Source organism: Pimephales promelas, chromosome 18 (assembly GCF_988280905.1).
Source record: "Pimephales promelas chromosome 18, fPimPro1.hap1.1, whole genome shotgun sequence".
NCBI classification, from domain to species: domain Eukaryota; kingdom Metazoa; phylum Chordata; class Actinopteri; order Cypriniformes; family Leuciscidae; genus Pimephales; species Pimephales promelas.
Window position 1 is genome coordinate 93,677 of NC_142786.1, and position 14,852 is coordinate 108,528.

Consider the following 14,852-nt stretch of genomic DNA (forward strand, 5'->3'; position numbering starts at 1 on the left):
GCATTTCTGATTTAGGAAACAACCAACAAACTAACCAATCAACCAACTAACAATTCAAACAACCAACTAACCAACCAACAAACTAACCAACCAAACATCCAACTAACTAACCAACCGAACAACCAACTAACTAACCAAACAACCAGCCAGCCAAACAAACAGCCAACTAACCGACCAAACATCCAACGAACCAAACAAACAACCAACTAACTAACCAACCAACCAAAAAACAGCCAAAAAAGTAACCCACTAACCAACCAACCAAACAATCAACTAACTAACCAACCAACAAAACAACCAACTAGCTAACTAACTAACTAACTAACTAACCAACCAGTTAACTAACCAAACAACCAACTACCAACTAATAAGCAACTAACTAATCAATCAACAAACTAACCAACCAACCAAACAACCAACCAACCAACTAACCAACCAAACAACCAACTGACTAATCACTAACTAAAATCGAAAAAAAACACATTTGAGATATTGTGAATTATGTGATCAAACATCACATGTATGTAAGCGTTTCTGATTCAGGAAAACTGATGACAGAAACACATGAAAGACTGAGAGATTTTACCGGCTGTAGACGTTCTGACGGTCGTTGTAGTAACTGGTGTTGTTCTGGCAACTTAAAATACAATTAGAGACAAAGAAGCAAAAAAACAGATTTTAAACAGTCATTTACGATCTGACGTTAGATGTGTGTTCAGAGAAAGTCTGATGAACAGTGACGTCAGACCTGTGGTTTGACTGATCTCCACGGCTTCGCTCTCAGACTCATCTCTGTACATCCCAGACAGAGAAACTTCATACTCAGTCAGAGGCTGGAGACCCGTGATGACAAACCAGGTCGAGTTATCGTTGATGAGAACCTGCACACACACACACACACACACACACACCAGGTTGAGTTATCGTTGATGAGAACCTACACACTTACACACACACACACTGATTCCTCCGTTATGTGTTGTTATGAGAACGCTACATTTGAATGTTTTCTCTCAACGTTACAAGAATGTTTATCAAATATTAATGATGTCATCCACCTCATTCCTGATGATGTCACTGTGTTTGGGTCATGGGAGTCACAGTTTGGGGAACTTAGGGAACTTGCGTGTGTGTGTGTCTGTGTCTGTGTGTGTGTGCGTGCGTGTGTGTGTGTGTATGTGCATGTGTGCTGGTGTGTGTGAGGGTCTGTGTGCATACGTGCGTGTTTAAGAGTGTGTGTGAGGGTGAGTGTGTGTGTATGCATGCGCATGCGTGTGTGTGTGTATGCATGTGTGTGTGTGTGTGTGTGTGTGTGTATGTGTGTGTATGCACACGTGTGTGTGTGTGTGTGTACCTCTTTAGTCTCTCCTCCTGCTGCCGGTCTCCAGGTGAGTCTGTAGAACGAGACGTCAGACGCCGCATGTTTCCACATCACTCTGAAGCTGTCCGTGGAGACGTCACTGGAGCTGAGACTCAGCGGCAGAGGGACCACACCTACACACACACACACAATTTATCTATCATGATTATATATATATATATATATATATCATTGCACCGGAAGCTTCTTCTGTTTATTTATACTAAATGGTTTAATTTAACTATATTAAGTAGAGTAAATTAACATTTGGGTGTCAATCAATTAAAAATGTAACTCGATTAATCACAGATTTTTTTTCTTTGATGAATAGCCATTTAAAACACTTAATTTTTTAGTTTTATATTAATGTAATAATTTCACAGCTATTAAAGCACCTGTTGTTTAGTGGCGAGCAGCGAGTGATTTCCTCTGTTCTGGGATCAGCTACTGACAGGAGGCTTTAGTGGCGCCTGTCCCTTTAAGAGCTGCAAGCGGATCTCGAACGCCCCGCTCTCTCTCAACTCGTTACGATCATTCAGGACTTAATTTGACTAATTTAAGGCCGCTCTTATGAGGATACTCGACAAAACTGACATAAATGTACAGTATGTGTTATTGTTCATCTGTGTGTCTGTGCGTGTGTGTGGTGTGTGTCACATAGACAGGACATTCACACACAGTGCGCCTCTTTCTTCTTGTCACGCTTGGATGGTTTAAAAGCGTTAGCATGAATAAGAGCGGGATCATATAGTGTAACGCTACCCAGAGGATGGCAAAAATGAACAGACTCTTCGCTAATTGCGTTAAATATTTTAAGGCGTTAAACTGGACAAAAATGAATCGCATGCGTTAACGCTGACAGCACTAATTTAAAGATGTGATTTGTGTGTGTGTGTGTGTGTGTGTGTGTGTGACTCACTGGTGGTGAACGTGTCGCTCAGCGCTTCTGCTTGCCCCTCCTCATAGAGAGCCAAGATGGCGACGGTGTACTCCGTCACGGAGCTCAGGTTACGCAGCATCACCGTGGTTACCGGACCCACTTCCAACTGGGGTCAACGAAGGGTCAAAGGTCAGATACATGCCACAGCAATCCAGTCCCAGCGACCGGCTGAGCGCTCACCTGATTGGTCTGCACGGCGTCTGTCTTCACATAAACAATGCGATAACCTTTGACCTTCCGAGACGCCGCATCCCAGGATAGTTTAGCGGAGCTGTGGTTCACGTCTGAGATGCGCAGATTACGAGCAGGAGTCAGACGAACTGAGGAGAGAATCAGAGAGAAGATACGATGGGATTCTCCTACTTCCTGTCTCTCTCTCTCTGAACACTGAGTGAGTTAGACTGCAGTTCCTCCACTGGCCACTAGAGGCGCTGCAGAGGAGACCCGCATGTTAAAATGGCCAACTTTACAGCAGAAGAAAAACATGTTCACAGTCTGGTGCAAAAAGTGGTTTTGGCCTCTATCGCTAATGACCCTAACGCTGGGTTAACCAGACTGTGAACATGCTTTTCTTCTGCTGTAAAGTTGGACATTTTGACTTGAGGGTCTATGGGAAAAAAAATGTACAACTCATCCATTTAAACTATATTAAGCCTTAAAGTTCTGCATAATTAAGGGCGTGGCCACTTGAGTGACAGGTGGATTGGTTCTGATGTGTGTGTGATGTTCTGCCATGAGTGTGATGTTCTGTGTACATGTGTGTGTGTGTGTGTGTGTGTGTGTGTGTGTGTGTGTGTGTGTGTGATGTACTCACGCGTGGTCTCCTGCGCGGTCATGGGGTCGCTGGCCTCCTCTCCGTACATGGCGTAAACCGTTACTGTGTATTCGGTAGCAGGAGTTAAACCTTCCAGTTCAATCTGAGTCACAGAGTCGGACACTTTAACCTGTAGGGAAGGCAAGGCAAGTTTATTTATGAAGCACATTTCATACACAATGGTAATTCAAAGTGCTTTACATAGAAGAAATGAAAATTATCAAAAGAAATCAGAATAATTAAAACAGTTTAGAACAAAAAATAAAATAAAGTGCAGTAAAACTGGACGAACAGTGGCCCAGTGCTCATTCAGTAAATGCACAGCTAAACAGAAGTGTTTTGAGTCTGGATTTGAATGTGACTACTGTAGGAGCAGACCTGATCTCCTCTGGAAGCTGCTTCTAGCTGCGATCGGCACTAAGGGGCCTAAAGTGTGCCAAGAAAACATCTCCACACCATTACACCACCACCACCAGCCCAACAGTGGGAACAAGGCATGATGATCCATGTTCTCATTCTGTTTACGACTCTACCATCTGAATGTTCAACAGAAATCCAGACTCATCAGACCAGGCAACATTTCTCCTGTCTCCAACTGTCCAGTTTTGGTGAGCTCTTGCAGACTGTTGCCTCTTTTTCTTATTTGTAGTGGAGATGAGTGGTACCCGGTGGGGTCTTCTGCTGTTGTAGCCCATCCGCCTCAAGGTTGTGTGTGTTGTGCTTTGCTGCATACCTCGGTTGTAACGAGTGGTTATTTCAGTCAAAGTTGCTCTTCTATCAGCTTGAATCAGTCGGCCCATTCACCTCTGACCTCTCGCATCAACAAGGCATTTTGGCCCACAGGACTGCCGCATACTGGATGTTTTTCCCTCTTCACTCCATTCTTTGTAAACCCTAGAAATGGTTGTGTGTGAAAATCCCAGTAACTGAGCAGATTGTGAAATACTCAGACACCAACAACCATGCCACGCTCAAAACTGCTCAAATCCCCTTTCTTTCCCATTCTGACATTCAGTTTGGAGTTCAGGAGATTGTCTTGATCAGGACCACACCCCTAAATGCACTGAAGAAACTGCCATGTGATTGGATGATTAGATAATTACATTAATGAGAAATTGAACAGGTGTTCCTAATAATCCGTTTGGTGTGTGTAAACGGCACCCTAGTGTTCTCATTTAAGCTTCTCTTCTTGACAGACACAGATCTAGCTCCAATGGCAGGAGAGATTACAGTGCAAAACAATCAATGAGATGTTTAAACCCTTACTGATAAGTACATCTAGAGTGTGTGTGTCTGGGAAACGAGATGTTCACACGTGAAAGTGTGTGTGTGTGTGTGTGTGTGTATTCGACCTCCTTCTCATCCGCGGGGTCGCCCTCCGTCAGAGGCGCGTACAGGATCATGTACCCAGAAGCCCCTTCTGCCTCTCGCCAGCGCACACGCATGGTGCTGTGAGTGATGTCATACAGCTCCAGACTGCTGACCGTCGGCAGCGCCACTGACCAAACACAACAATCAACCAATCACTGAAGCACAGCAGAAAACTGACCGGGCACACAATCCATCAGTTCAGCCGAAAATTATAGATCAGTATAATAAATCAGTGTAATAAATCAGACGAATAAAACAGATGAGTTTCATCAGATATGAATTAATTGATCAGATGGATGTATAGATCAGATGGATGTTTAGATCAGATGGACGTATTGATCATATGGATGTATAGATCAGATGGATGTATAGATCAGATGGATGTTTAGATCAGATGGATGTAATGATCAGATGTGATGTGATATATAGATCAGATGGATGTATAGATGAGATGTGATGTATAGATCAGATGTGATGTATAGATCAGATGGATGTATAGATGAGATGTGATGTATAGATCAGATGTGATATATAGATCAGATGGATGTATAGATGTGATGTGATGTATAGATCAGATGTGATGTATAGATGTGATGTGATGTATAGATGAGATGTGATGTATAGATCAGATGGATGTATAGATGTGATGTGATGTATAGATGTGATGTGATGTATAGATCAGATGTGATGTATAGATGTGATGTGATGTATAGATGTGATGTGATGTATAGATCAGATGGATGTATAGATCAGATGGATTTTTAGATCAGATGGATGTAATGATCAGATGGATGTAATGATCAGATGTGATGTGATATATAGATCAGATGGATGTATAGATGTGATGTGATGTATAGATCAGATGTGATGTATAGATGTGATGTGATGTATAGATCAGATGTGATGTATAGATGAGATGTGATGTATAGATCAGATGGATGTATAGATGAGATGTGATGTATAGATCAGATGTGATGTATAGATGTGATGTGATGTATAGATCAGATGTGATGTATAGATGAGATGTGATGTATAGATCAGATGGATGTATAGATCAGATGGATTTTTAGATCAGATGGATGTAATGATCAGATGTGATGTGATATATAGATCAGATGGATGTATAGATGTGATGTGATGTATAGATCAGATGTGATGTATAGATGTGATGTGATGTATAGATGAGATGTGATGTATAGATCAGATGGATGTATAGATGAGATGTGATGTATAGATCAGATGTGATGTATAGATGTGATGTGATGTATAGATCAGATGTGATGTATAGATGAGATGTGATGTATAGATGTGATGTGATGTATAGATCAGATGTGATGTATAGATCAGATGGATGTATAGATGAGATGTGATGTATAGATCAGATGTGATGTATAGATGAGATGTGATGTATAGATCAGATGTGATGTATAGATCAGATGGATGTATAGATCAGATGGATTTTTAGATCAGATGGATGTAATGATCAGATGTGATGTGATATATAGATCAGATGGATGTATAGATGTGATGTGATGTATAGATCAGATGTGATGTATAGATGTGATGTGATGTATAGATCAGATGTGATGTATAGATGAGATGTGATGTATAGATCAGATGGATGTATAGATGAGATGTGATGTATAGATCAGATGTGATGTATAGATGTGATGTGATGTATAGATCAGATGTGATGTATAGATGAGATGTGATGTATAGATCAGATGGATGTATAGATCAGATGGATTTTTAGATCAGATGGATGTAATGATCAGATGTGATGTGATATATAGATCAGATGGATGTATAGATGTGATGTGATGTATAGATCAGATGTGATGTATAGATGTGATGTGATGTGATGTATAGATGAGATGTGATGTATAGATCAGATGGATGTATAGATGAGATGTGATGTATAGATCAGATGTGATGTATAGATGTGATGTGATGTATAGATCAGATGTGATGTATAGATGAGATGTGATGTATAGATCAGATGGATGTATAGATGAGATGTGATGTATAGATCAGATGTGATGTGATGTATAGATCAGATGTGATGTATAGATGAGATGTGATGTATAGATCAGATGGATGTATAGATGAGATGTGATGTATAGATCAGATGGATGTATAGATGAGATGTGATGTATAGATGAGATGTGATGTATAGATCAGATCAGATGTGATGTGATATATAGATCAGATGGATGTATAGACCAGTTTGCAAGATGTAAACAACACTGGTCCAGAAGCACTTCCTGTTTCAGTTTTTTAACACTACACAAAAGCTGGGATAAAATACAACCAACAGAACATATAAAACTGAATCAAAAAGTTAAACAACATCTTTAAGATGTTTTCTTTACATGTGAAATAAAGAAAACAGTTACAAACTGAAACAGGAAGTGTTTCTGGACCAGTGTTGTTTACATCTAGCAAAATGGTCTATAGATCAGATGTGATGTATAGATTCTGCACTCACAGGTGGTCTCGATGCCTCTCAGAGCTTCACTGGCTGAGTTGCTGTAAATGGCGAACACAGTGATCTGATACTCCGTCAGAGAGTTCAGAAACCTCAACACCACAGAGTTCTCGTCACCGTTCACCACCACCTGCACCACACGGAGGCACACGAGTGTTTCACTAGGCACAATATCTAAAAAAAATCTACATTTGCAGATGTATATGCAAAATAATACATTATTATTGAGGCCAGCCAAAAACCTCCTCAGAAGCGACATGTTTGACTGGATTCCTGAAGATGTTTTGAAGATGTGGCCCTCATAAATATAAACAAATCTGCACACACACACACCTCCTCAGGTCTGACTCCACTGGATGAATAATACACCACTCTGTACTTCTCCACCGGCCCAGCAGCGTGAGTCCACGACACACGGAAGCTCCTGGCCGTGACCTCAGAGGTCACAAGGTCACTGGGAGCGTCAAGTGACCTTGAATGCGACTCTGTCTCACCTGAAACACACACAAATGCCAAACACAAACTTTACACCATCAAAACAGGATATATGTGACCTTTGACCCTTCAACTGTACCAGCTGTAAAGAAGCTCTGAAGAAGACAAGTGTCATTATTTACCTCAATACAGTTCAATGTTGATTTAATATGTTAAACACATAGACAAGTGTTTTTTTGACAGATGTTTACAGCATTTCCCTTTATTTGTGCTGAGAATCTGTTTTACAGAAAGTTAAAGGTCTCTCTGCAGTTTTTTGCTAAAATAAAAGCTTGAGGGTTTAAGTGAAAATAAGACAGGTTTCTGAATTTATTTCTGTAAAGTTAAATAACCAATACTTTTTTGCACTGTAAATGTGTAAATATTAAGTTGGAGCTCTGATAAAGGTTCTCATTGTGCATTTTATCACCACTGATCCCAGAACCCACCGCTGATCCCAGAACCCACCGCTGATCCCAGAACCCACCCCTGATCCCAGAACCCACCGCTGATCCTAGAACCCCCAGAACCCACCGCTGATCTCTCGGCTGATCTCAGAGACGCGCTCACACACACTCTGGGTCACTCCCTCCACAATGGAGCTCATCACACTGAAGTCCGCTACGTTGTACATGTGTGTGTCCTCGGGTGGTGAGGCGATGGCTCTCAGCTCATTCTCATCCGCGTTCTTCACCCCTACACAAACACATGAGAAACACGCCAGTGCATTATGGGTAGTTGCTATCAATAGAGGTTGTATATAATGAGTTATGTGAATATATTCTACTTTAGTAATTGACATGTAAAGAAATTAGAAAACGGAGGATGAAAACTCAAACTCTCACTCACTGAATACATTTGTAGCTTAAATGAGCATCAATTTATATTTAATTCCTACAGTGAAGACTATGCAGTGTTATTTAATATTTGATTAATATCTGTATTATTCCTACTGTTCTTGAAAAACATAAAGCATGTTTATATCATCCAAGTCTTTGTATTTTAGGTCTTATTTTTGATATCAAAGATCTCAGTGTTCTCTGTGTTTGTCCATGTTCATATCGCCCTCCTCTAATAAATGAGCTTCCATTAATGAACCCGTCACAGTTGATATTGTCCTCATACCGATAGCAAACAGCTCGATCCCAGCGTCTCTGAGTCTCTGAGCAGGAGACTGAACATCATCCTGCGATTTCCCATCCGTGATCAGAATCCCAATCTTAGGAACCTCAGGTCGGGATCCAGATTCAGGTTTAAAGCTGTTCTCCAAAATATATGTCAAAGCAAGACCTGGGAAAAACACACATGAACATACAGAACAGACGCATTAAAGGAGAACGTCACTTTCAAACGCAAATTAGGCCAGTGTCATAAACGCCAAGGATGAGTTCAAGGTGAGTAAATCATGGGCTAATTTTCATTTGAAACTACCCCTTTAAGAGTGATGATGAAGTCATGTCGATCTAAGATGTGTGTGTTTGAACCTGTGAGTGTGTTTCCTCCTTTATAAGGCAGATTCTTCACAGCGTCGATCACGGCCTCTTTAGTGCTGTGGGTGTTTAGATGCCACTCGACCCGAGGATCCCCACTGTACTGCGCCAGCCCTGCACACACACACACACACACACACACACACAAGTTGTGGACATTTTGCCCTCACAAGTACAGACAAACACACCAATAAAAACACAAGGCCACGGACGCACCAACTCGTGTGTGTTCAGAACCGACCGCGAAGGCCCTGACGAGACTTTCCAGGAACATCCGCACCAAACGGAAATTAATCCGGCCGATACTCCAGGATCCGTCGACCAGGATCACGATATCGGCGACAGCTGGAGTCTTACATGTGAAGATGTCCTCTGTGGAGACACACACACACACACACACACACTGACTCTCTCAGGTACAGCGATTATAGACACTTCATAGTTATATTGATGGTTATAGCTATTATAGAAGTGACATCACTGTTCTCTTAGAGTTACAGCGATTATTTAAAAGTACTGCCAGTTATTCTTGTGTAAGTCTCGTCAGCTGGTCTATCTGCTGTGAACACAAGCGGTTTTAACTTCTACATGTTTCTCAGTAGTGTGTGTGTGCAGTGACATGACAAAAAGACTCAAATGACATGACAAAAACACTCTTCATGAACGTCTTTATTTCAGTTTTGGACTGTGGGATCTTTCTACTACATCACTAATGTGCAGAGAAACGACCCTGAACCTCCTCCGACCGCTGAGAAGAAGAGCTGCTGACAGACGCTGTCACCTGTGGAGAAACACTGACATTACATTAGAGAGCATGTGTGTGTGTGCTGACAGAACAGATATAATACAGATGAACAACTGTTAAAGCTTGTGTTGCACTTATTGTATTGACATGATTTCAGATTATCATCTAGATGTGCTGTGTCTGACCGAAACTATCATGTAAACTTCACTTAGCCAAAGCAGCAAAGCCGACTCTGTATTATAAATATGTTAGACCTATAACTTCTGCCATTAAAGATTGCTTTATCAATAATCTTCCTAATCAGTTTCATCATCTCAGCATCCCGGATAGCTCAGAAGAACTCCATATCGCGACAGAAACTTTTAACTCTGTCTTTTCCAGCACGTTAGATGCGGTTTCTCCATTGCGCTTAAAGAAGATTAAAGAAAATAGTCCAAAGCCGTGGTACGAGCACACACACACACACACTCCAGATCTGATGATGGACCTGTGACCAGTCCTGCAGTGTCCACGAGTCCCTCCGCTGTGAACGCCGTGTGTGTTTTCATAGGTTTGGTTTTTGACGTTTGCGCAGAGATAAAAATAATAATAATGTCAAGGCATGCACCGTGGATCCTATTCAAGGTCTGCGTTCTCGAGCTCTACACACTGTGAGCGGCCGGAGTGTTAGCAGCCGCTAAGTTTAATCACTAACGATCTTTACAACAGAAGCGAATCAATCAAAACTAACTTTATCTGGACAATAACTTTATTGTAGATCTGCTGTAAAGGTTAAACTCTCTCTGTGACTGTAATCTCCTGTAATCACTGTAACGCTGCTGTGAAAGTCTGTGTTGTTAAAGCGCTGTATGAATGAAGGTGACGTGTGTGTGTGTGTGTGTGTGTGTGTGTGTGTGTTCTGCTCTTCATGCTGTAACACGCTCATCTGCACATCTCAGCTCTTCTCCCCTTAAACTCTCTGCTTTTATCTTTCATCCCAGATTTGCTTTTACCCACAATGCCATGCTCTGTCAAGTCTATACACATTAGGGACATGTTCTTTCAGAAGTCAGGGGTCTTATACATCTGAAAACATGAATATTAAACGTTTGTTTCTTTAATGACTTCAGATGAAGTCAAATTTAGCCAGAGCTTCATATAATTGGCTATGATTAACTACATTATGCATTTTCATTTGATCAGGAACTAAACAAGAGATAAACATCGCTCAGATATATTCTAAATCTATATTTTTTAGTCAGTTTGTAACGTTTGAACATTAGAGTCACATCGACAGCTTGAAAGAGACCAACAACACCAAACCAGCAGACTTCACTCTACACACTAACCCTTCAGCGCGGAGCCGTTCATTAAAACATGAGCCGGAAGCGTTAGTGTGAGTCTGCCGTGAGGGGTCGAGTAGGGGTTAGCGTGAGGTCGAGTGGGGTCAGCGTGAGGAAAGATAAGGTGTAGTTCATAGCAAGTTCATTCCTTTGACCTTTGAACTTGAATTTCAGAGACAGTCAACATGAAAACTTCATCACTCTTGAGTCTTTTCTCCCCCGTCTATTCAATCTGTCGTAGGTCAAATATTGAACGTCACTCTGAAATGTGTCCAGACGAGTTACAAACAAGGTTTCATGTTGACATTAAGATCAGGGATCATCCAAATCCCTCGACACACAAACACAGGTATTACAGTGTGGGTTAGGGTTAGTGACTTAGAGCTGAGAGAGAGAGAGAGAGAGAGACCGATGATGACTACAGGCTACAGAGATTAACACCTGCATGCCTACGAGACACACGGAGAGAGAAGAATGAAAGTATGTCTCTAGTGTAGACTTGCAGAGGCGGCAGGATCCAGAACAGTTTCAGTGTGACGGTCGTTACACAAAGGCCTAACCTAATGTGTGATTTATCAGAGTCGCACAACTCAGTCTCATCAGAAGAGCACAAATCTAAAGCGTCGCGAGCTGAGATGGTTCCACATAAACGCCACCGTTTACTGGGAATGACAGACTCAAGGGAGATCAGGAGCATAAAGGCTTCTGGGAAGATTTACAGCACGTTCTCTCTCTCTTCAGCCCCTATAATCTCGTTTATTATAAATCACACACACAAACAAGCCATCAATCTCCACGGTAATGTCACGTTTGCCAAGCCACAACCCATGAGCCTCTGCGGTCTCGGAGCTCAACCTCCATTTAAACTCAGACTAAATATAGTTTGTACAAACCTCGTCTGCTGCGTTTAGTTCCTACGATTAAACCTTCAGTCCTGAAGATATTTCCCTCAAGACAAAATCATTTACACTAAGATCTAAACATTCATAAATCAAGATACAGTTACTGGAGACACAAAATTACTGAACATATTGAGTTGTTTTATGAGAAAAGAGTCAAAACGAAGTGAGTTTATGATTAAAACATGAGCAAATATCTGCCAGAAAAATTGATTTTCCTTTTAAATTCAGATTTTTCTTCTTTATTATTTAAACATTAAACAATTCTTAATATCTTCAGTAATTTTTCTTCTCCACTAACGGTATCTTGATTTAAAAATGTTTAGATATTAGTACTGGAAACAAGACAACACTGTTCCTTCATTAATGATGAATAACTACACAGGAACAAATGAGTAACACATAATTAACTTTCTAGTTACAACTATCAACTAAGAAGAAACTCTGAGTAATGAGTTAGTAAGTCATAGCGTTCATTAGCTAATATCCTAAAGTGAAGATCATGGGAACACCAAGGGGCACCCGCCCCGTCTCTCTCTCGAAACCAACACGGAAGTGAATTAAACTGCAGTTCATCGCCTGGCCACTTGAGGCAGGAGTCAAATCTGCATCGCCCGCATGTTAAAATGCCTGGACTGTTGGAAAGGGTTTTAACAAGTCAGGCGATTTATGAACAGAACAGCTGTACATGGACTCGCTGACCAGCTTCATCTTCAGTGCTGTTTCTCCTCACCTCCAGTGATGCCATCATTCGACCCGCCACTGCCCTGCTGATGGAGCGGCACCCCGACGACACTCACCTCCGATCCCGATCCTGACAGGAGCACAGTCAGAGACACATCAGGACCACAGTCAGAGAAACATCAGGAGCACAGACAGAGAAACATCAGGAGCACAGTCAGGTGTGTGTAGGTGTGCGCAGGGTGAGAGTAAAACACTGACCGCTGTATCTGCCCTGCAGCGCTTCGCTCCGCTCCTTCCCTCTGAGGGCCGTGACCTTCACACTGACCTCTCTCCTGCGGTCAAACCCCTCGATCACGGCTCTGGGCTCAGACTTACTCACGTTCAGCTCATGCTCGGCTCCTGCTGAACACAACACATTTAATCTCTTTGCGATTAAAGATCTATTTAAACTCAGATCAATATATTTAATTGTCTAATTATTTAATAATGTGGTAAGCAGCTGTGTAATAAGTGGGATAATGTACATTAAACCGGTTGTTAGCACAGAATAAACTCCCTTCAAGCTGGGTTAGGGTTAGGGTTAGGGTTAGGGTTAGGAAGACCTGATCCTGATCCTCCTGTCGGTTGTATTCTGAGATAACAACCGGCTTAATGTACATTATCCTTTACATGGCGTCACGAGCAGCACTAGCTGTAAATCGCTACCGGACACATCCGCTGTGTTATTATATCTGGGCAGATCTGCTTCGGGATCTCAGCAATCACCTGAGCCGGTGCTGTACGCGAGTGTGTATCAGAGCTCACCTGAGCCGGTGCTGTACGCGAGTGTGTATCAGAGCTCACCTGAGCCGGTGCTGTACGCGAGTGTGTATCAGAGCTCACCTGAGCCGGTGCTGTACGCGAGTGTGTATCAGAGCTCACCTGAGCCGGTGCTGTACGCGAGTGTGTATCAGAGCTCACCTGAGCCGGTGCTGTACGCGAGTGTGTATCAGAGCTCACCTGAGCCGCTGCTGTACGCGAGTGTGTATCAGAGCTCACCTGAGCCGGTGCTGTACGAGAGTGTGTATCAGAGCTCACCTGAGCCGGTGCTGTACGAGAGTGTGTATCAGAGCTCACCTGAGCCGGTGCTGTACGAGAGTGTGTATCAGAGCTCACCTGAGCCGGTGCTGTACGCGAGTGTGTATCAGAGCTCACCTGAGCCGGTGCTGTACGAGAGTGTGTATCAGAGCTCACCTGAGCCGGTGCTGTACGCGAGTGTGTATCAGAGCTCACCTGAGCCGGTGCTGTACGCGAGTGTGTATCAGAGCTCACCTGAGCCGGTGCTGTACGAGAGTGTGTATCAGAGCTCACCTGAGCCGGTGCTGTACGCGAGTGTGTATCAGAGCTCACCTGAGCCGGTGCTGTACGCGAGTGTGTATCAGAGCTCACCTGAGCCGGTGCTGTACGAGAGTGTGTATCAGAGCTCACCTGAGCCGGTGCTGTACGCGAGTGTGTATCAGAGCTCACCTGAGCCGGTGCTGTACGCGAGTGTGTATCCGTCAAACTCTCCCTTCGGCTCCTTCCAGCTCACACTCAGCCTGTTGGAGCTCAACTCTCTGAAGCGAAGCCTTCTGGGCATTGGCACTGCAAACACAGTGGAGACAAGAGCATCACACACACACACACACACACTCACTCACACTCAAACTCCGGCGGTCAATATGTACAGCTGATGAACAACAGTCCATCTAATCACAAGCACCGGCTGCACAGGTGAAGTTTGACTGACAGCTGGTGTTTGATTAGATCTGAAACATCATCTGTCTATCAGACAGATGGAACGAGAGGAACGAGAGGAACGAGAGGAACGAGAGGAAAGGAGAGGAAAGAGGGGAAGGAGAGGAAAGAGGGGAACGAGGGGAACGTGAGGAACGAGAGGAAGGAGAAGAACGAGGGGAACGAGAGGAACGAGAGGAAGGAGAGGAAAGAGGGGAACAATACGCGAGTCCAAACCACAGTGACCCGACGCAGTTCTAACAGTGTTACGGTGAACGAGTGTGAATGTAAGTCACTCTGCATGTGTTGCATGTTCTGATCCGGATCGCCGGATATTCCTCAGGATAATCACAGAACAAACTGGAGTGACGGATTTACAGAGATCAGTTTCTAGAGTTACAACGCCGGCAAACTTTCAGTTGCATCAGATCTGGTTTGGACTCAGTGTTATGAATAAAGTCTCACTCTCTCCTCGTACCTGCAGCACTGATGTGTGTGTGTGAGTGTGTG

At 42.9% G+C, this 14,852-nt stretch overlaps 1 protein-coding gene across 5 annotated transcripts in view; it reads right to left on the reverse strand.

The window, feature by feature from the left end:
- The window catches only part of col14a1b (collagen, type XIV, alpha 1b), a 36,658-nt gene that overhangs the window by 18,441 nt on the left and 3,365 nt on the right, over positions 1-14,852 (reverse strand). For 3 of the 5 annotated variants that reach the window (XM_089122745.1, XM_089122747.1, XM_089122748.1), the window contains exons 3-18: positions 14,094-14,210; positions 12,846-12,989; positions 12,637-12,717; positions 9,154-9,309; positions 8,932-9,051; positions 8,573-8,737; positions 7,982-8,143; positions 7,307-7,467; positions 6,974-7,103; positions 4,467-4,612; positions 3,115-3,244; positions 2,481-2,620; positions 2,280-2,406; positions 1,355-1,494; positions 749-881; positions 587-637 (exon numbers count right to left, since the gene is read on the reverse strand). In XM_089122745.1, the coding sequence (XP_088978871.1) occupies positions 587-637; positions 749-881; positions 1,355-1,494; positions 2,280-2,406; positions 2,481-2,620; positions 3,115-3,244; positions 4,467-4,612; positions 6,974-7,103; positions 7,307-7,467; positions 7,982-8,143; positions 8,573-8,737; positions 8,932-9,051; positions 9,154-9,309; positions 12,637-12,717; positions 12,846-12,989; positions 14,094-14,210 (2,103 nt within the window). The remainder of the gene's footprint in view (positions 1-586; positions 638-748; positions 882-1,354; positions 1,495-2,279; positions 2,407-2,480; positions 2,621-3,114; positions 3,245-4,466; positions 4,613-6,973; positions 7,104-7,306; positions 7,468-7,981; positions 8,144-8,572; positions 8,738-8,931; positions 9,052-9,153; positions 9,310-12,636; positions 12,718-12,845; positions 12,990-14,093; positions 14,211-14,852) is intronic. The other 2 variants (XM_089122746.1, XM_089122749.1) reach the window with 2 other exon arrangements.